At 42.1% G+C, this 21,790-nt stretch overlaps 1 protein-coding gene across 1 annotated transcript; it reads right to left on the bottom strand.

Moving 5' to 3' along the window:
* Positions 1 to 7,034: 7,034 nt before the first annotated feature.
* On the bottom strand, positions 7,035 to 20,951 carry LOC308099011 (histidine--tRNA ligase, cytoplasmic-like). Its single transcript, XM_080447517.1, has 4 exons — positions 19,616 to 20,951; positions 18,466 to 18,622; positions 17,102 to 17,658; positions 7,035 to 12,633 (listed from the first exon to the last, which is right to left on the bottom strand). The coding sequence occupies exons 1-2, from the start codon at positions 20,868 to 20,870 to the stop codon at positions 18,597 to 18,599; spliced, it is 1,281 nt and encodes a 426-aa protein (XP_080303643.1). The 5' UTR covers positions 20,871 to 20,951; the 3' UTR covers positions 7,035 to 12,633; positions 17,102 to 17,658; positions 18,466 to 18,596.
* Between the last annotated feature and the right edge of the window lie 839 nt (positions 20,952 to 21,790).

Here is a 21,790-nt window from a genome sequence, read left to right as displayed (position 1 = left end):
ACTGAATTCAAATAAAATCAGGTCTTATGGTAGAGACATGAGTAAGCCAACTGAATCCTCTCCATGTGGAGGAACTAGTCATTATCCATTGGTGTTTGCGTCCTGTATGCACTGTCCGTTAAGAATTGGGTAATGCTATGTATTTAGCCACATACCCCCATCTCAAAACATTTAGTTCCAGGGACCCTCAGAAGCAAAGATTTGAGTTAAAAGTGTACATATATATTCAAAGAATACAGGTACACTACCAATACACCAGTTTCCTTCACATCGACAATGTTTTCTTTTTATTTCACTGGTACGAACCACTTCTTGAATGGTGCGGCATCAATGAGGACGATGCAAAAAAATTAATACAATTAAGAAATAAAATAAAATAAATGAAAAATAAACTTCTTTTTGCATGTGGGCAGAGCTGAGCAGTCGGAGGCACTGAATCATACTGTAGTCCTAAATCCGATATTAGTGGCTTTAGCAACTTGTGTCTACTGGTAAATACTTACTGGTGCCCCAAGGGCTGTACGGTTGCCATGTCGCCAGTATTGTGTTGAGGGGGGAGAAGTTGAGTCGTTCTGCTTCTGGCAGGTCAAATATCATGTGCTTATCGGCTGACCCCTGGGACAGTACCACCATGTTTACCCTGGCAACACAGACCATGAAACTGTTTTAAGACCTTTTGTTTTTTTCTTCAAAAGGCCATTAATGCATGAAAAGTACTCAGCAGACAAACATTTTGAAAATAGCCGATCTACAAGAGCTTGTGAGCTTGCTATTTTCACAAATTTATCTTTGGAGTCAAACAAATTATAATGCCTCAACTGATTATTTTGGGGGTCACCAGGTCAAATATGATTATTTTGTGGGGTCCCTGCAGTTCAAATATGATTATTTTGGGGGTCACGGCCTGAAACGGTTGAGAACCACTGTCTTAATGTGTTCTTCGTGTTCCCAGTACAGTAACAGAATGGGCTAAAACATAACATAGATCTAAATCCATTGAATAAATGTAACGGATGCTTTCCCGGTTTTAATGGGTTAAGTGGTTAAGTAGTTGAAAAGAAACACAACAGAAAGAGCTGATAAAACCCGACCCTGTATGTCATCAATGGCTCTTGAAAGCCAGTGGTGGACAAAGTGTCACGATCTGTTTTTAAACACTCACGGCATCTATGAAGATTTTCAGTCCGGTTTTAGATTAGGTCACAGCACGGAAACGGCACTCTTAAGAGTTTTTAATGACCTTTTAACTGTAGACTCTGGCAGCCCAGCTGTCCTGGTTCTGCTTGATTTGACAGCCGCATTTGACACGGTGGACCATAATATTTTATTATCGCGTCTCGAATATAATGTAGGCATTACTGGCACCGCCTTACAGTGGTTCAAATCCTATTTAACAAATAGGAGTTTTTCCGTGAAACTTGGAGAATTTTCATCTTCTATGGCCCCTCTGACCTGTGGAGTCACTCACGGTTCAATCCTGGGCCCCATACTCTTTTTATTATATATACTGCCCCTAGGGGAAATCATAACCAAACACAATATATCTTTTCATTGCTTCGCCGACGACATCCAAATTTACCTGCCCCTTAAGCCAAATGATAATAACCCAGACCATAACCCAACCCTACAGTTACTACAGGACTGCCTAGCAGATATCAAATCTTGGATGAGCTCAAATTTTCTTAAGTTAAACGACAGCAAGACAGAAATTATAATTTTTGGCCTCGATTCTCCCATTCCTCCCCCCGTCATCCTTGGTCGCCTTAGCTTCTATAATCACTCCTCTGTAAAAAATCTTGGTGTCACTTTAGATTCAGCATTCAAACTAGATAAACAGGTTAGCTTGGTCGTTAAAACCAGATTTTTTTCACCTCAGACTCTTAGCCAAGATCAAACCCTATCTCTCTCAAAATGACCTTGAGAGGGTCATCCATGCTTTTATTTCTTCAGGATCGGATTATTGTAACTCTTTATATGTTGGCATTGATCAATCGTTGCTGAGCCTGCGGCTGGTCCAAAACGCTGCTGCCCGTCTCCTCACTGGGACAAAGAAGCGAGACCACATTACTCCAGTTTTAGCCTCGCTCCATTGGCTCCCTGTCCGTTTCCGAATAGATTTTAAGATTTTAATGTTCGTTTTTAAAATTCGAAATGGGTTGGCTCCCCCGTCCCTTGCCGATCTAGTTTCTAACCACTCTCCACCCAGAGCCTTGAGGTCGGCTGACCAGCTGCTGCTGTAGGTGCCGGCAACACCCACGAAAAAGAACAGGGGTGACCGGGCCTTTGCAGTGGCTGCCCCCAGGCTCTGGAATATTTCATATTTTATGTCAGTGTCTGTCTGTCTGTGTGTTTCTATGTGCAGGGCGTTGCTGAAAATGAGCACTTGTGCTCAGCTACTACCCTGGGTAAATAAAGAACAAAAAAAATATCTACCAAAGACTCATTTTTTCTCCCTGGCCTTCAGTGATAGCTGATGTAACCCTGTCTCTCCATTGACTGGTGCTAATGTTTGTTTTGTTTTTATTTGCACTTAATTTTTGTATGCTACGTCTGTTTACATTGCATTGTTTGCTCTTTGTTGTGTGTTTTTACCTGTACAGCACTTTGTTTGATTCTGTCATGTGAAATGTGCTACATAAATAAACTTTGATTTGAATTCCTGTTGTGGTCCTAGTTTTAGTTAGTCTTTAACTTTTCTATTGTTTCCTTTCATTTTGAAGTATTGTGTATTCCTTGTTTCTTGGTTGCAGTTGGAGTTTTACTTTACACTTGTGCACCTTTTATTTTGTAGTATCTAGTGTCTCCTGGTTTCCTCTGTTGCTGTCTCTGTACCTGTCTTGTCTCGCCAGTCCTGTGATTTGCCAGTGTTTCCACCTGTGTCATCTTAGTCCCCCAGCCTATCCCAGTGTTGATTTTCCAGTTGAGTTCACCTGTGTGTAGTTAGTCCTTGTGTATTTATACCCCCGTTCCAAATACGCTTGTGAATCAATTCTCTCCCCAGCCAGCATGCAAGGTGTATGCATGGCCCACTGCATTTTCTTATTTCCATTTTTTTTGTTGCATTTTTCAAAACAGGAACAAACATACATGAAAAAGGAAAGACTAGCACACTAGTAACAAACAAACTGGACATACAAATACAAACATATAAGGGGGTCAAACCGGACATACTAATACAAACATATAAGGGGAGAAAACTGTCTCTCTACTTCATTTATTGACTACTATGCATACGTGTATCCCATACACTTGGTCACATCTTCAAAACCGGTGAACAAAAAGTCCATTAATGGGACAGATTCAACATACACTCCATTAAATATGGTCAATCAAATAGAAATAGCTGAAGGAAATGTTATTAAAATAACTGAATTCAAATAAAATCAGGTCTTATGATAGAGACATGAGTAAGCCAACTGAATCCTCTCCATGTGGAGGAACTAGTCATTATCCATTGGTGTTTGCGTCCTGTATGCACTGTCCGTTAAGAATTGGGTAATGCTATATGTATTTAGCCACAGACCCCCATCTCAAAACATTTAGTTCCAGGGACCCTCAGAAGCAAAGATTTGAGTTAAAAGTGTACATATATATTCAAAGATTTGCACACATTTTCACGATTTCTTTCCTCAAAAATAGCAGATCTACAAGTTCAGAGCACGGCACTCGGTAACGCACTGAGCTTGTAAATCTGCTATTTTTGAATAGCCAAAGAAATCTAAAATGACACGGTATGCGTTCCTGGAATGAATAGGTTAACCCAGTGGTTCCCAAACTTTTTAGCTCAAGACCCAAAAGAGAACTTAGACGTTTGCCTGGGTCACAAATTAGTGAAAAATAGCAGATCTACAAGCTCACTTTTTTAGTTTTTTAAATGTAGGAAAAAAAAGGAGGAAAAAAATGATGTTTTTTTCGACCCAAACATGACACATTGTTTGGGAAACAGGGCTTTAATGCAGACTACTAATTGATTTGGATGTTTTACATTTGGTTGCATTAACCATCACACAGTGGTGTAAGGCCTGGGACCCAAGGGCGGTCTTTTAGAAAAAGTAGTTTTTATCCAAGTCTCCTCATTTTTAAATTCATTTAACATTATTGACAAATTTCAATCCGGTTTTAGAACTTTGCACAGCACAGAATCCGCACTGCTCAAAGTACAAAATGACATCCTTTTAACCGTCGACTCTGGCTCTTGCGCCATTTTAATTCTGCTTGACCTCACCGCAGCCTTTGACACGATCGACCACAATATTCTTTTAAAACGCCTGGAAAATGAGGTTGCTTTTAAGAGCACTGTTTTAAACTGGTTTACTTCCTATTTACAAAACAGAACTTTTAATGTCACACTTGGTACCTACACATCTTCCTCAGCCCCTATCACTTGTGGTGTCCCCCAAGGGTCAATACTAGGGCCCCTTCTTTTCTCCTTATACATGCTCCCACTTGGCTCCATTTTTAAGAAACATGACATCCCCTACCACTGCTATGCCGACGATACACAATTTTATCTCCCAGTCACACCAAACGACACGTCCTCCTTAAATAGTTCTAAAATTGCCTTGATGACATCAAAGGCTGGATGGCTACAAATGTTCTCCAGCTGAACCAAAATAAAACAGAAATTATTATCTTTGGCCCGAAACAGTCCATCACTGGCCTAAAAAGCGCTCTTGCCCCCCTCTCTGTAAATTTGCACACCACTGTAAAAAAAACTTGGGTGTTTATTTGGACTCCTCCTTGAACTTTAATAAACTAATTTCAAGTGTAGTGAGCAGTAGTTTTTATCAGTTACAAACCATAGCCAAATTGAAGCCCATTTTAACTCATAGGGACCTGGAAACAGTCATCCACGCTTTTATTACTTCTCGGTTGGACTACTGTAGCTCGTTATACCATGGGCTGGCTCAGTCTACTCTCTCCCGTCTGCAGATGGTCCAAAACTCTGCTGCTAGACTCCTGACTGGAACTAGGATGCGAGAGCACATTACCCCGGTTCTGGCCCAACTGCACTGGTTACAAGTGAAACATCGCATTGATTTTAAATTTTTACTTTTTGTTTTTAAAGCCTTAAATGGCCTCGCGCCACAGTACTCTGACCTACTTTCTGCACCTCCTACCCTCAGAGTTCTTAGGTCATCTTCCCAAATGCTCCTCGACATTCCCCCAACAAACCTTAGAACTAAAGGTGACCGGGCTTTCTCTGTTATTGCGCCCACACTCTGGAACAATTTACCACTGCACATTAAGTCCAGCTCCACCATTGAAAGGTTTAAATCCACCCTAAAAACCCACCTCTTCTCCATTGCCTTCAGCTCAGTCTGAGGGCAATTTTAACCTATGGCCATTGAATGTATTTTTCCTCTTTTTTGTATTACTTTTATGTTCTCCTATCTTTGGTGTTTTTGTTTAGGTATTGCTTTATGTTTCTTTTACTATACTGTATTTTTATTAGGTTATGCTATTGTGATTGTAAAGCACTTTGGGTCAACTTCTGTTGTTTTTAAATGTGCTATATAAATAAAGGTGTCTTGACTTGACTTTTAGATGGGTCCCAGGGACATTTTATGAGTCCCACAAAAATTCCCAGCGTTTAACTCGTGTTTCATCTTGGTTATTATGGTTATATTCATGTAGAACATGTATCTGAAAGAAATCCAAATCCGACAACTTTAATAGTGCAAGTGTAGAACAGTGCAAAGTATATAATATGTGTATACTATTTAGTATAGTATATATTTAGAAAATAGGTTTGCTATTTTCTGTTGCCCTGCAGCAGGCTTCAGAATATTTTTGGTGCCATTTTACACCACTAACATTTTATTAACTTTTTTCGTTTATTTTTAATTCACGTTTGTTATTTTTAAATGTGTTAACCATAGAGTCAGGTCTAATGGAGTCACGACACAGAGACGTCACGTTTCGACGGCCCGGTGTGTGTGTTACACCCAAACGCGTTACCCAAAGAATTCGGTCTGAGCAGAAATGTAGCATACAGTGGCATGACGGATATTCCTTTCAAAGTTTTCTAACCTTCCACTGGTCTCCAAGGGCATCGGCAGAGACCTCACTGGCCATGCGCTTATGGTAGAATGGACGCAGCCTCCACTCATCGTTGACTTCTATCAGCTTCTTGTGCCATGTGCCACCATTTGTGCTTGTATATATGCTGCATCTGCCCCAAAAAAATATGTTATGTCCAGCCCTGACCATTTTCTGTTGAATGTAGAATCAAATGTGATTTCTGGCTAGATCATGGTGTCCTTAACCCCGTTTAATCTTTTCATCAAGTTGTGCTCATGAAATGTTACTCATGTCTACATTACCTACATTATACTTTTTCACACCACAGGCCTAGAGATATTTACATATCAAATCAATAGTGTAGCACACACACACCCATAATCAACCTCAAAGCAGCCAGACCAGGTAAACCCACATATTAACTAGACTAACATTTATCACTTAAATCCTCTATATTTTCCACAAATGAACAGGGATGCTTAGGTTCAAGTGGTTAAAATGGCCAACTGGTACCATATATGCCAGTAAATGTTTAACCATGACAGCATGAGGTTCAGCAGTTCACAGCCTACTCCATTCTCTACTGCACTACCCTTAAGTAGTTTTGTCTGATGTAAAGTCACACGCTGACTATACTAGTTCGTCACTTTCTTTAGCGCCACAAAAAACATTCTTTAACAATTAATCAAGTTTCAATGCGCATTCAGCTTCTGATGACGAAGTCCTTCATGCGGCACCGCTAAAAACACCCAAATACTTAAATAATGTACTTATAAATTAAACAATAAAATACAAGTGAAAAGTTTGTAAAAGTGCAGGGTGCTTAAAGCTAAAATTACCGACTACGCCACCTTTGGAGAGGTCTGGTCCTCAGTTAAACTTTAAAAAGGCAACACAGGTTCGTCTGACAACTTTGAGATTTAAAAGGCAAAAACTTAAAACTGAGGCAAAATTGCAAATGTGAACAATTGACTTTTATTTGAATTACCCTAATACATAATAATGGCATCTAAAACAGCCAACACACAATAAAATGCCTATCTAAAAACAAATTAAGGGCCCACTAACTAAAAACAAATTATGGGCCCACTAACTAAAATAGAATAAAACAACAAAAACAAGCAGCGAAGAATAAAATGATGGGTAGAGCACGGCAGGTAGGAGCCTTCACACACCTCAATTCAATTCAATTCAATTTCAATTCAATTCAATTCAATTGTATTAAAGTGTCAAATCACAACAGGTTGTCTCAAGACACTTTACATGTAGAGAAGAGACCCGACATCCCACCCTGAGCAAGCAATTTTGCGACAGTGGCAACGAAAAACTCCCTCTTAACTGGAAGAAACGTCAGGCAGACCCTAGGCTCTAGGGTGGCGGCCTTCTGCCTCGACCGTGTCGGGGGAAAGAAGAGAGAGAGAGAGGGAGAGACAGACAGAGGAGAGACAGAAAGAGATACAGTGCAAGTAGTAACAATAACACTAGCAGCAAATATAATAGTGTAAGATAGTATATGATAATATAATATAATAAAATAATATAGTACAGCAATAGTGTGTATGCAGTATATAATGGTATAATAAAAGAATGTTAAGATAATATACAGTATAGTGTAGTGGTATAGTGTAGTGTAGTAGAAATCCACGGTCGTGCTCCATGGAGAGGCCCGGTCCGCAGTCACAGTATTGAGCCGCAGCTGGGGGTCCATGGACCTGCGACGTGGGAAATAAAAGAAACTCCGGGGAGCAGGTCCCCGGTTGTAGAATTAGTGGCAGGCCTTACTAGAGCGTGAATCTGTACAGGGTTAATTACGATTGTACCAATGGGACACAAACCCACACAACCAAAGGGAGGACTGAGTCTATACACTTTGGCTATAGGCTTTATCATAGAGAAAGGTTTTTAGTCTAGTCTTAAATTTACAGAGTGTGTCTGCTTCACGGACTGAGACTGGGAGAAGGTTCCACAGCTGAGGTGCCTGAAACTTAAATGCTCTACCTCCTGTTCTAATCTTTTTGGGGTTTCTTGGAGCTGTAAGCATTTTTCCATACTGTGGACGCAATGGTGTTCTGGCTGGTTTATAGGGCTCGATGAGTTCTTTGAGATATACTGGTGCCTGTCCATTGAGAGCCTTGTATGTGAGGAGGAGAACTTTAAACTCTATTCTGTATTTAACCGGGAGCCAGTGCAACGAGGCCAATGAAGGAGTGATATGATCTCTTCTTCTGGTTCCTGTCAGTATGCGCGCAGCGGCATTTTGGACTAGCTGCAGGCTTTTTAGGGACTTACTTGGGCAGCCTGCTAATAAAGCGTTGCAATAGTCCAGCCTAGAGGTAACAAATGCGTGGACAAGTTTTTCTGCATCATTTTGGGACAGAATGTGCCTAACTTTTGCAATATTACGCAGGTGAAAAAAGGCATTTCTTGAAATTTGTTTTATGTGGGACTGAAAGGACATATCTTGGTCAAACGTGACTCCCAGATTCTTTACAGTGGCCCTGGAGGTCAAGGTAATACCATCTAGGTTAAAATTCTTATCGGCTAGTTTATCTCTGAGGTGCTTAGGGCCAAGTACAATAACTTCAGTTTTGTCCGAGTTGAGGAGTAGGTAATTACGGGTCATCCAACTCTTGATGTCTATAAGACATGCTTGAAGTTTAGCCAGTTGATCTGTTTCATCTGGCTTCATCGATAGATATAATTGTGTATCATCTGCATAACAGTGGAAATTTATAGAGTGTTTCCTAATTATCTCACCTAAAGGAAGCATATATAGAGTAAATAGTATTGGTCCAAGTACAGAGCCTTGTGGGACTCCGTATTTAACCTTTTCGCGTAATGAGGGTGTATCGTTAACGTTTACAAATTTAAATCTGTCAGACAGATAGGACTCAAACCAGTTCAATGCAGCACCCTTAATGCCAACCAAATGCTCTAGCCTCTGTAACAAAATATGGTGATCGATAGTATCAAATGCAGCACTGAGGTCCAACAAAACCAGTACAGAGAGAAGGTTGTTATCGGATGCAATCAGGAGGTCATTTGTGACCTTCACCAATGCCGTCTCAGTGCTATGGTGTGCTCTGAATCCTGACTGAAAAGCTTCAAATAGCTTATTGTTATGTAAAAAGTCACATAACTGCTTGGCGACTGCTTTCTCAAGGATTTTAGAGAGAAATGGAAGGTTCGATATAGGTCTATAGTTAGCCAAAATGCCTGAGTCGAGAGTAGGCTTCTTGAGGAGAGGTTTGATGACAGCTACCTTAAAGGACTGTGGTACGTAGCCCGTCACCAGGGACATATTGATCATATTGAGTAGGGATGCACCAACCGGGGTCAGGACCTCTTTAAGTAATTTAGTTGGGACTGGATCCAAGAGACAGGTCGTTGGTTTGGAAGATGTGATCATTAAAGTGAATTCGGAGAGCTCGACCGGGGAGAAACTGTCCAAATATACACTGTGTCGCACAGCCACTTCTGAGGATACCACATCGGAGGGTGGTCCAGCAGGGGCCGAGAGCAGTAGGTTATCTATACTATCTCTGATAGTATTGATTTTACCATTGAAAAAATTCATGAAATCATTGCTGCTAAGGGATATAGGAATACGCGGACACTAGTCATGACTTTTTGTCAATTTGGCTAGAGTGTCAAAAAGGAACCTATGGTTGTTTTTGTTTTCCTCTATTAAAGATGAATAATAGGTGGCTCTGGCATTGCAGAGAGCCTTCCTATATATTTTAAGGCTATTCTGCCAGGCTATACAGGATTCTTTCTGTTTGGTTGAACGCCATATTCTTTCAAGCTTACGTGAAGTTCGCTTGAGGTTTTTAGTTCCAGAGTTATACCATGGGGCTAGCCTCTGTTGCTTTATTACCCTCTTTCTTAAAGGAGCAACAGAGTCAAGCGTTGTCTGAAGGGAGCCTGTGATACTATTAACAAGGTGATCGACCTGAGAGGGGCTATAAGTATAGAGATCTTCGATTGTGTTGGAATATACTGAGTTGATGGCTGATGGTATTGCTTCCTTAAATTTGCCCACAGCACTATCGGATAGATTTCTACCAAATACATTTTTGTCCAATGGTGAGTAATCAATTAATGTAAAATCAAAGGTTATTAAATAGTGGTCGGAGAGGTTCTCATTATATGGGAAGACTATGAGATGTTCAATTTCAATACCATAGACCAAAACAAGGTCGAGGGTATGGTTGAATTTGTGAGTAGGTTTATCTACACACTGAGAGAAACCGATTGACTCAATTAATGTAATAAACGCTTTACTGAGGCTATCGGTTACTACATCCACGTGGATGTTCATGTCGGCAGCCAAAATGATTTTATCAGAGTCTAGGACTAGGCGTGATAGAAACTCTGAGAATTCAGGTAGAAATTCAGTGTAGGGCCCAGGAGGGCGGTACACTGTAACAAATAATAAAGGCTGTAATGATTTCCAGCTTGGGTGCGAAAGAGTGAGAACTAGACTTTCAAACGTTTTGTAAGTCAGCCTGGGTCTGGGGCTGATTATTAAGTTTGAGTTGAAAATGGCTGCAACTCCACCTCCAATCTGGCCGGTGTCTCGAGGGATATGAGCATTTGTGTGACTTGGTGGGGTGGCTGTATTTAGACTGACGTATTCTTGCTCACTCAGCCATGTTTCGGTAAGACAAAGTAGATCAAGATAGTTGTCTGATATGATTTCATTTACCAATACACCTTTAGAGCGTAGAGATCTAATGTTCAGGAGTCCACATTTAATAATTTTGTTTTGTGGCACTACTGCATTAATTTTGATATGTGCCAAGTTTTTATGCACAGCTCCTCGAACCCCTGGTTTCACATACCTAGGGGGTCGAGTCGTTTCAATTGTTCTGATTTGTAGGGTAGGTGGCTGCTCTGGTGGAAGCACAGAGAAGCGTGTAGGACTGCAACTCTGCTTCCTGATCCCAACTCTGGGTGGTCATTGCTTATTGATAGACTCGTCTATATTTCTAGAGATGAGCGCCGCACCATCCCAAGTTGGATGTATGCAGTCTCTCTCCATCAGACCAGTTTTCCCCTCGAAAGTTTGCCAATGATTTATAAAGCCCACGTTATTATCTGGACACCACCTTGATAACCAGCGGTTGAATGAAGACATACGGCTGTACATCTCATCACCAATCATATTTGGCAGGGGACCAGAGAAAACTACGGAGTCCGACATTGTCTTTGCGTATGTGCACACAGACTCAATATTTATCTTTGTGATCTCTGATCTCTTACGTCGTGTGTCATTGCCACCGCAGTGGATTACAATTGTATCATAACGTTTATGTTTACTTTTAGCCAGCATTTTTAAATCTGATTCGATGTCGCCCGCTCTGGCCCCGGGGATGCATTTGACTATGGTCCGTGGTGTCACTAACTTCACGTTTCTCATTATAGAACTACCAATAACCAGAGTTGTATTCTCAGTGACACACTGGGGGGGCGTGTCACAGAGTGGGGGTAACGTCTCACTGCTAAACTCAACGGGTGTAGCAGCGAGTGGGGAAAATCTGTTTGAAACGTGAAGTGGTTGGTGTCCCGTGTTCTTTTGTTTATTACTACGCTTCCGACCAGGAGCAGTCACCCAACCGTCTCGGTGCGTGTGGGGACTATGATCAGTCACGATCGGTGACCGTGACTGGTAATGTCCCCCTGTTCCCTGTTTCACGGGAGCAGAGGCTAGGCTAAATTGAGCACCGCTAGCTAAGGTTTCCTCTAGCTGCCATAGCCTCTCCTCCAGCGCTGCAAACACACAGCACTTGTTACATACATCCGTACATTCAATAAAGTCGTCGGAGTTGTAACTATACATGTGGCAAGCAGCACAGTAGAGAGGATAGGAGCAAGACGGGAACCGGGGGGGGAAGGAGTGGGAGGCCATAGCCCAGCAGCCCAGGGTAGCCGCTAAGCTAAAGCTAGGATAATTGTAAAGCCAACAACCAACGGCAAAGTTAGTCCCTTAGCTAGACAATCAGCCCAGGCAGCGATAAAGTCGCCACACAGTAGAGAAATAGGATAGTAGTTAACAGTGGCAGTGTGTGTTTAAATCACAACAATACAATAATATCAACGTTAGCGTCTTGCACAGCTAAACGATACACGTCTCGCTTAGCTCAGACAGTATAGGAAGTGACGTAACACGCTTACCGTCAGGGCTACGTCAGGGTTGCCAGATCCTCCAGAAGCCCCTGTGGAGGACAGCCCCTGTGGAGGACAGAAAGACTGGGGCAGATCACTGGTATAATGGCTATTTAAGCTTGTTGTAGTGGCGTGCTGTGTAGTCAGAGACTTACCGACAAGGCAGAGTCATAGACCCTGCCGCTGCGGTTGTTGCGTGTACATCACTGACGTCTCCCCACGGCACAGTGTCTGTCTGTCTGTCTACTGGTCCGGTCCGCTCTCCGTCCACTCCCTCTGCTTCTCCTCGCCGTCGCACTTACGACCTGGCCATCCTCGGGCAGCCTCCCACGGACGAGGTCCTCCCGCAGGCAGGCTGGGCACACACCGCCGGCCGCATAGCAGTTTAGGGGGTCGTGGCTCCCACTGGCCCCCCCACCGATTTTTCAACACTTTGGTCATCTGATAATGCCAGAACACATCGACTGTCAACTAAATGGCTGCATCAAGTTATCTCCAAAACAGTATAGACCAGTGGCGAATTTTCAGGACCTTCAGGGTATTCAGAGAAGGCCCTGGGATCCTCAGATGAAAGAAAATAAAAATTCTATAAATAAAATATTTTTTTGATATAATTTTTTTTTTTTATCAAGTAAATTTTTTTTTTATTGTGTTGCTAATCTGTTAAACTGCACTGTTTCGCTCGCCATACTTATTTTATTTGTTTTTGCCCCATGCACTGTGTATTTGAGTGTGTTTGTGTTGGGAAAAATTAACAGCCAATCAGAGAATTTTACTACAGAGTCTCTGGGCAGAATATTCGCCATCGTGGGGATTCTAGCATGACCACCGGTTGACCATCGGCTCAATAGTAGCCTAGGTGTGGATTGACAGTTTAAGCAACCAATCATATTTCGAGTTGTAGTCAATGGGCGTAGTCTTTCAGAGTTCAAGGTATTCTAGAAGGTAGCGGAAGTCTCGCCCCAAAACCTGCTTGCCTGAGGTTACGTTTAGGAATACCAGTTGAATACTGGCGGATTTTCCCCGGGGTGATTGTGTTTTGGGGCGAGTGTTTGGTAGAACCGCTCAGCTACGGGAAAGCGCCAGACTGTCACGGGGTCACACAGACTGTGATTGTATGAATGTAAACAAACGCAACATGGCAGCAAGTGAAGTTAATACCGTCGCAAATGATGATGTCGTTGTGGATTTATTATCAGTGCCCTTTTCAAGACGACCCTTTAATGAAAAGATGGACATTGTTAAAAAAGGCCGCCCAACACCGGATAAACTGGAGATCAGCCAAGCTTCAAAGGCGGGCTACGAGCGGCATTTTCAGGGTAGCAATTGGGAACGATACCCGTGGCTTACAGGCTCGGTTCTAAATAAGAAGCTGTACTGCTGGGAATGCTTGTTGTTTGGTACCGATAAGGGTGCGTGGAACTGGAGAGGCTACGACAACCTTAGCAGTTTAACCAAAGCTGCACAAAAGCATGAAGGCTCAGCAAGTCACCTTAAGGCAACTATTAGTTTGAAAACCTTTGGAGACACAAGGATTGATTTACAGCTGGATGAACAGAGACGGAGAGACAACTATGCACAATGAAAAGGTGAAAAAAAATAGGGATCTTTTGAAACGTCTCATACACTCTGTCATTTTCCTAGGCAAACAGGAGATGGCTTTTAGGGGCCATGATGAGAGCAGAACATCATTGAATCGCGGTAATTACCTGGAGATTTTATCATACTTAGCAGAATATGATCCAGATTTGCACTACCATCTGACCACTTCAAAAGTGTTTATTGGAACCTCAAGTCAAATACAGAACGACTTAATAAGTGCTGTTGGTGGTGTGATGGATGATGCCATTAAAGAAGAAATAAATAAAGCATCATTTGTAGCTCTTATGCTGGATGAAACATCTGATGTGAGCAATGCTGCGCAGCTATCGATTGTTCTTCGTTACATAACAGACAGTGGCGTACAAGAGAGGTTCGTTAAATTTGTGGATGTGTCGGGGAGCAAACGGGCAGAACAGGTAGCAACCCTGGCCCTTGGATTCTTGGAGGAATATGCATGCACAGACAAACTTGTAGCCCAGTGCTACGATGGTGCTCCCGTTATGGCATCGGGACTGAACGGGGTCCAAGCCAAAGTGAAGGAAAAGATTCCCCAGGCGCTTTTCATACATTGTTATGCACATGTCCTTAATTTGGTATTATCACAAGGTGTAGGTAAAATTAACGAATGCAAAATCTTCTTCGCACACCTTTCTTCCATGGCCGCATATTTTAGTAAATCGCCAAAACGAACGCAACTGCTCGATGAGATATGCCAGAAGCGACTGCCACGAGTTGCACCAACCAGGTGGAATTTTGCATCAAGATTGGTGTGCACTGTATTCGATCAGAAAGATGATCTCAAGGATGTGTTCGAGTATGTAGTTGACCACCATGATGAGTATGACGATCCTGCTATAAGCAGTGCTGATGGTTACATATCAAACCTGAGCAGCTTTGAATTTTGCTTTTTGCTTTCAATATTTAACGACATATTTTCACATGCAGATGTTCTCTTCGACATCTTGCAGAAAAAGTCATTTGACATGCAGTTTTGTATGGCCAGGGTGGACCAGTTTTGCATTTGCATTGAGGGGCAGAGGGCAAATTTTGATCAGCTCTATGACGAGACAGTGCAGAACACCAGCGTGCCATCTGGGCGCAGAGTGCATGGAGATCCACGTGCACACTACAAGAAGTTGTTTGACAGCATTATTGACAATATTCTCAATCAAATGACAAATCGTTTTAAAGATCACGAAAAGCTTTCATTCCTTTCCCTCCTTGACCCCAAGCAGTTCCCCATCTTTAAAACGACGTTCCCTGAAACTGCTTTCGCAAGCTTGACTGCCAGCTACGGGCCGCGTTTTGACTTGGTACGGCTGAAAACAGAACTCAGTGTCATGTACTCTATGGCAGATTTTCAGGGAAAGGACCCATCAGACCTTCTTCTATTTCTCCAAGGCAAAGGACTCTGTGACATTATGCATCAGATATACAAACTAACATGTTTAGTTGTAACTATCCCTGTCACCACTTCATCCGTGGAAAGGACATTTTCCGCCCTCAAACGGATAAAAACATATTCGAGGAATACAACAGGACAATCCCGACTCTCTGCATTAGCTTCCATGTCTATTGAAAAGCAAATTCTCCTGGATCTTAAAAGTACTGATCAGCTCTACGACCGGGTCATTGAAAAATTCACTCAAAAGGACAGGAGGATGGATTTTGTCTTCAGGTGAACCACGTCATTGGTGAGTGAAAGTGAATTAATTTATATTGCTGGATCTGCCGCTGTGCATTTTATTTCCACACACTTATGTCTGTCTTGAATTATTGGCCGCTGTGCCTTTTATTTGGGTCTTTCTTTGCATTGATAACTGCTGTTACGAGACTGGTTGTGTGGTTGTGTGGCACTGGCGGGCATCAGACCAGTGTTACCAAGTCCGTTTATTTACCGCAACTGTTGGAAAAAAAAAAAGAGGCTTGTTTTTGGAGCTCGGCTGGCTCATTTCTCTCACGATATTTGGCAACACTGACTAACACACGCACAGCTGAGCCTGAGCTGTCACTGTCACAGTCACACAGGAAAGAGACAGGACAGCACATAAATCGCCCTGTCATTCATTAACATTTTAACATTGCAAATTACACTGTGATGACTCATCATGGTGTAATTTGCAATGTTAAACCCACAATCAATCCTCCAGTTCAAGGCAACACAGAAAGGGGGGAACTTTTTTCTTATTTCCACACAACTCCTTTATGCTATATTAATGACATAGTTAAATATTGAAAAGGGGTGGATTTCCCCTTTAAGAGTGCCATAATTGTGAATGGAATTATTAGCGGGCCTACCTGTTTAAGTGTGTGTAGTGGTTCTGTGTTCTGTGCGGTTATTTTTTTTATTTTTGCTTTATCAAGTAGCCTATACGATATAATAGCCTACTTTATTGTCAGCTAAATCATACCGATTGCGTGCAAAGTGTGTGCGAGGTGTGTGTGTGTGTGTGTGTGTGTGTGTGTGTGTGTGTGGGTGGGGGGGTGCGGGAGGAAAAAAGAAAAAGGTTTTTCACGGCTGGAAAAGTCCGACGGTTCTTATTATCCATTTCTCAATGGAGAGGTGCGTTATGAGAGACATTTTTCTGATCCGAATTAACCGAATAAAAGTAAGAAAAACACGAAATAAAAGGGGGGGGGGGTGCGGGAAGAAAAAAGAAAAAGACGAGCAGGAGGTTTTTCACGGCTGGAAAAGGGCGACGGTTCTTGTTATCCATTTCTCAATGGAGAGGTGCGTTATGAGAGACATTTTTCTGATCCGAATTAACCGAATAAAAGTAAGAAAAACACGAAATAAAAGGGCTATAACCCGCCCAAAAGAGAGACATTTTTCTGATCCGAATTAACCGAATAAAAGTAAGAAAAACACGAAATAAAAGGGCTATAACCCGCCCAAAAGAGAGACATTTTTCTGATCCAAATTAACCGAATAAAAGGGCTATAAACCCGCCCAGAACCGAAAAAAAAGGGCTTTAACCCGCCCAGAACCGCAAAAAAATCCCGCGCGCGCGGTGCTCTGCGTCCCTGAGAAGGTCCAGTTCATTCTGGTACGCTTCGCCACTGGTATAGACCTTTTTGATCGAAATGTCCATACATTTTTCAAGAGTTTGGCTAAACATGTAATCAAAATACAGCTTTCATTATCATAAAAAGCCACAATAGAATACAGGTACACTACCAATACACCAGTTTCCTTCACATCGACAATGTTTTCTTTTTATCTCACTGGTACATTAGGTTTTCAAATCTAGTTTTTTTTTCTTGTAAAATCAATCCTCATTTCACCACAGTGCTAATAGACACATACCTTATTGAAATCTTCCCGAAAACTGAGGGGTATGGACATTCTGTAGTAAGACTCGAACCACTTCTTGAATGGTGCGGCATCAATGAGGACGATGCACATTGGTAGAATTCCCTGTAGCGGCCCGGGCCTGGGTTGTCACGGCGATAGACCTTGCCTATTTGGTAGCGCTTAATGTTGGTGACTTTGTACATGGCCAGGTAGCGGGCAAAGGGCACAGTGAGGTCATATCTGAGAGACAACAGCTCTCCACCTTGGTCCTTGAGGTCGTATATCAACGATTAATACAATTAAGAAATTAAATAAAATAAATGAAAAAGAAACTTATTTTTGCATGTGGGCAGAGCTGAGCAGTCGGAGGCACTGAATCATAAAGAGTCTAGCCCCACTGAATCATAAAGAGTCTAGCCCCAGTGTGAAATCAATTTTAGAAAAAGGCCCATCCAATGTTTATTTGCCAGTTTTGCAAATTTTTAGCTGGTAGAACTCCAGCTCCTCGCCTTCCAGGATGTAGCCATTGGCCATGCCACACTGCAGGTCTGGAGCTGATGCAGGCTGCACTGCAGAGGGGAGAGGAAAATTACAGGATTTAACAGCAGAACTTGATTTCATCCACAATTAACTATACCAACACACAGAAAAAACACCCCATCTATAAAATCATGGGTGTCTACATCACTAGGTCATAAAAAAAACAAAAGAAAAAAATACTTTATGGGTTTGAATGAAAACCTGAAATCACAGCACATAACTTAAAGAGGTGGTGCCATGTTTTTGCACTTTTTCTGTTTTTCATGTGTCTATGAGGTTGATAGAACTTCATTAAGCCCCCCGGTGGTGTTTTTATGGTGTTTTATGTCTTCTCTGACTATTTGGAGTTTTTTCCTGGAGGCTGAAACCTTGAGGGTCAAATGTGCCAATAGAGAAACAGCGCTTTAGTGACATCACAAAGCCCACACCCTCCCCCTCATTATCATAACACAACAGGTGTGGGCATGAGGAGGAGGAGGGACTAGGACAGGTGGGTGGTGCTAAGGTGGTGGAGGAGGTGCTAAGGTGAGAACCAGGTATACTTAATGCACTGGCGTGTCTACATAAAAACAACATTTTAACACTTACTGTACACTTTTTTTTTGTTGAAAAAAATCCTTACATAATAATAATACCTTATGATCAGGTTTTAGGGTTGAAAAATATCATGGCACTCCATCTTTAAAGTGACATTAAGATGTTGGCTTTAGGAGCCAATGACAATACAAATTGTCATTACATCACAATATCAAGTACCATATAATCTGGATTATTTTGGCCAGTGTTTGACCAAAACAATTTGGAAAGTGCACATGCTGAAACAGATTTGGACTTACCAAGAAGTTTGTCCTTCTGCAACTGCCTCGCAATGCCTTGGGACAGCATGCAAGTCTTTTTGCGTTCCTCGTGTTGTTTCTTGACATACTTGGACCTTGGTACGTAGATTATAGCATCACTTTTTGGCTAACTACCTCTGGCTCCCTCTGTTGTACACTGGGAGTTAAAGGCGGTAAGAGGCAGTTGTAATAACACTACAAAATCACTGACATGCTGATAATTGATTTCAATGTAGTTCTTATCAACTATATGCAGAACCAAGTTAATGTTTAGTGTGAAATGTTGACAGTGACCGCTGTCATTTTGATTACCGGTGGGGATGTTTTATCCCTGCTTCTGGTCAGACTGAATTAAATACATGCATTTCCTTTGGGGAAATGCATGCAGACTGTGTGATATGTCATTATGTTTGGTAATACAATTTAACTAAAACATTTACCACATCCCTATTTGGCCTAAATTTGTATTGAAAAATAACAAGTTCACAATGAGATCTGATATTTTTTCTATTTGTCACACAAAGAAGTATAAGTGGTTAAGAAAATGGGGCCCTCCTGTTTTCCTTTTTATTTTTTTCGCATCCAAGTGCATCTGACTGGTCAGACAGGTACAAAGCACTCCATCTCTTTTATGACTTTAAGCTTCAATGGGGCCAAAATAGTCAACTCCATATCTATAAAAATGAACTTTATCAGGATCTTTATCAGGCAACACTCTCTCCTCTGGCAAGTCTGCCATCTTCTGGTCCAAAAGCCTTCCACGGTGCTTGTTAGCAATAAATTGCCATATTATATATATTGTATATCTGGGAACCACTCCCAAAAAAAAATCACCTTTAGTCAGTAGTTATTACATATTACGTTTCTATCACACAACTTTGAAAACAGCCTCTACTTAAAGGACTTCAAGTTTGAAGTTAGACCAGGAGGCTGAGAATTCTCAACTGTCTCACCTCATGTGAGATGGACAGTACAGAAATAATGCCCAGAATCATGGATTAATCAGTCGGTGTGGTCTTACTTACATTAGTCATTTAATTTTGTATGCTTTTTTGCTGGGTAGAGCAGAATGAACAGGCCTCTGAGGTCCTTCTCCTGATCTCTTTTATTAAATCACCTCTTGATACATAAGCCTCTTTTATTAGATTACCTTTTGATCCACAAGCCTCTGCCTCCTCTTTGGTGACAACAGTGCAGAGTTTGACCACTCCGTCTTTCAGTTCCTGTTCTCCCAGGATGGCTACCAGGGGGATTTCTGAGCGCACACAGTACTGCACCTGGTTCAGGTATTTGGGGTTCCTTTTGTACTCTGTCTCTGCCTTGATGCCAGCAGTCCAGAGCTCGGCCGTCAGTCGGAGTCTCTCCTCTAGTAAGTTCTTCTGTGCTGAGACCACCATGACCTGCACCTCTGTGGTACGCACGTTGTTACCCTTGGCCTCAATGATAGAGAAGATCCTCTCCATGCCAATGCTGACCCCGACACACGGCACCTTCCTATCCTTGGGGGAAATCCTGTCCACCAGGTTGTCATACCGTCCACCTCCAGCCACACTGCCCATGCTCGCGGTAATCTCTTGGGCCACCGCACCCGCCTGGATCAACACAGCCTCATAAATTACACCTGTGTAGTAGTCCAGACCTCTGGCTAGGCTGAGATCAAACAGCACCTTGTCTGTGACCTGGAAGATCTGCAGGTAGTTGAAGAGCTCCTTCATGTCGGTGAGGCCAGCACAAATCTGGTCGTTCTCACACATCTTTGTGTCTTTAAGCAGGAGCTCTACTAGGTCGATACCACCCTTCTTCATTTGCACATATTTACCAATCTGCTCAGCCACCTCCTCCGATACGCCCTTCTCCATTATCTCATTTTTAACGTCTGGCCAAGACATTTTGTCCATTTTGTCTACTGACGAACAGATGGTGCAAAACTTGTCTTTCGGAACACCGCACATGTCAAACATTCCCTCCAGAATACGTCTGTCATTGATCTTGATGCAGAAGTCTCCCAGGTCCAGCTCGCTGAGGATTTCGTAGATGATCTTCAGGCATTCAGCATCAGGGATCATATTATCATACTTTCCTGCAATGTCAAAATCACATTGGTAGAATTCCCTGTAGCGGCCCGGGCCTGGGTTGTCACGGCGATAGACCTTGCCTATTTGGTAGCGCTTAATGTTGGTGACTTTGTGTGTGGCCAGGTAGCGGGCAAAGGGCACAGTGAGGTCATATCTGAGAGACAACAGCTCTCCACCTTGGTCCTTGAGGTCGTATATCAGCTTAGCGTCCTCGCCATACTTGCCTGTCAATGTCTCTTTTAGTTCAAATACAGGTGTGTCAATGGTCTCAGCACCGTGACGTTTGAAACAGCCAATAATGGTGTTTAGCACCTTCTCTCTGATGGCCATCTGCGAGGGGATGTAGTCTCTTGTTCCCTTGGGAGTTTTAAGAACAGACTGGTGTTTCCTCCCACTCGCTCCTTGTAAGCAAACCCCGGCTGATCAAGGATGAATTCTCAAACTGATGATAATGAAAGTTTATTCCAAAACACCGTAAGAACTGTATAGGTGGGAAAACAACAGAAAACAAAACATACATTACAATATGGCTGTAATATACTGTAACAAATGCAAAATAATACAGAAACAACATTTGACAAAGAGCCTGTGAGTTGCAAAACCTCAGCATAAATAGTTTTGACACAAAATGACAATCTCCTTGTTTAGAGTGCAAACATAAGAAATAGCAAAAATATTAACCATCTTAATCACAATAAAATGTCTTATCCTTTTAAACCAACAATAAAGAAATTGTTACTGTACTGTTATTTGTATTATTTATGTCCTTTAGTAAACATGAAATGTATGTTTTACTCCATGAATTATGCATTGCAATTGTGGATTACCGATCTAAACCCACGGTAATTATTTAATTATTTATTCACGCCACTGAGGCCTCCCAATGGGTCCAAGAACAGATCGGCAGAACGACACCCAATAAGTGACTAGTAACTTCAACTTTGTGAAAATATGCAAAAGATACAACATAACATAAAATGCAAACGACACAAAGCAGCATGTAACTAACATACCTTATGTTAGGTTGTGTGGTTGTGTGGCACTGGCGGGCATCAGACCAGTGTTACCAAGTCCGTTTATTTACCGCAACTGTTGGAAAAAAAAAAAGAGGCTTGTTTTTGGAGCTCGGCTGGCTCATTTCTCTCACGATATTTGGCAACACTGACTAACACACGCACAGCTGAGCCTGAGCTGTCACTGTCACAGTCACACAGGAAAGAGACAGGACAGCACATAAATCGCCCTGTCAT

This window comes from Gymnoscopelus braueri, assembly GCF_963280865.1.
Source record: "Gymnoscopelus braueri genome assembly, chromosome: 13".
Classification (NCBI taxonomy): domain Eukaryota; kingdom Metazoa; phylum Chordata; class Actinopteri; order Myctophiformes; family Myctophidae; genus Gymnoscopelus; species Gymnoscopelus braueri.
Note: the sequence above shows the minus strand (reverse complement) of the source record. Positions and strands in the feature narration are given on the sequence as shown.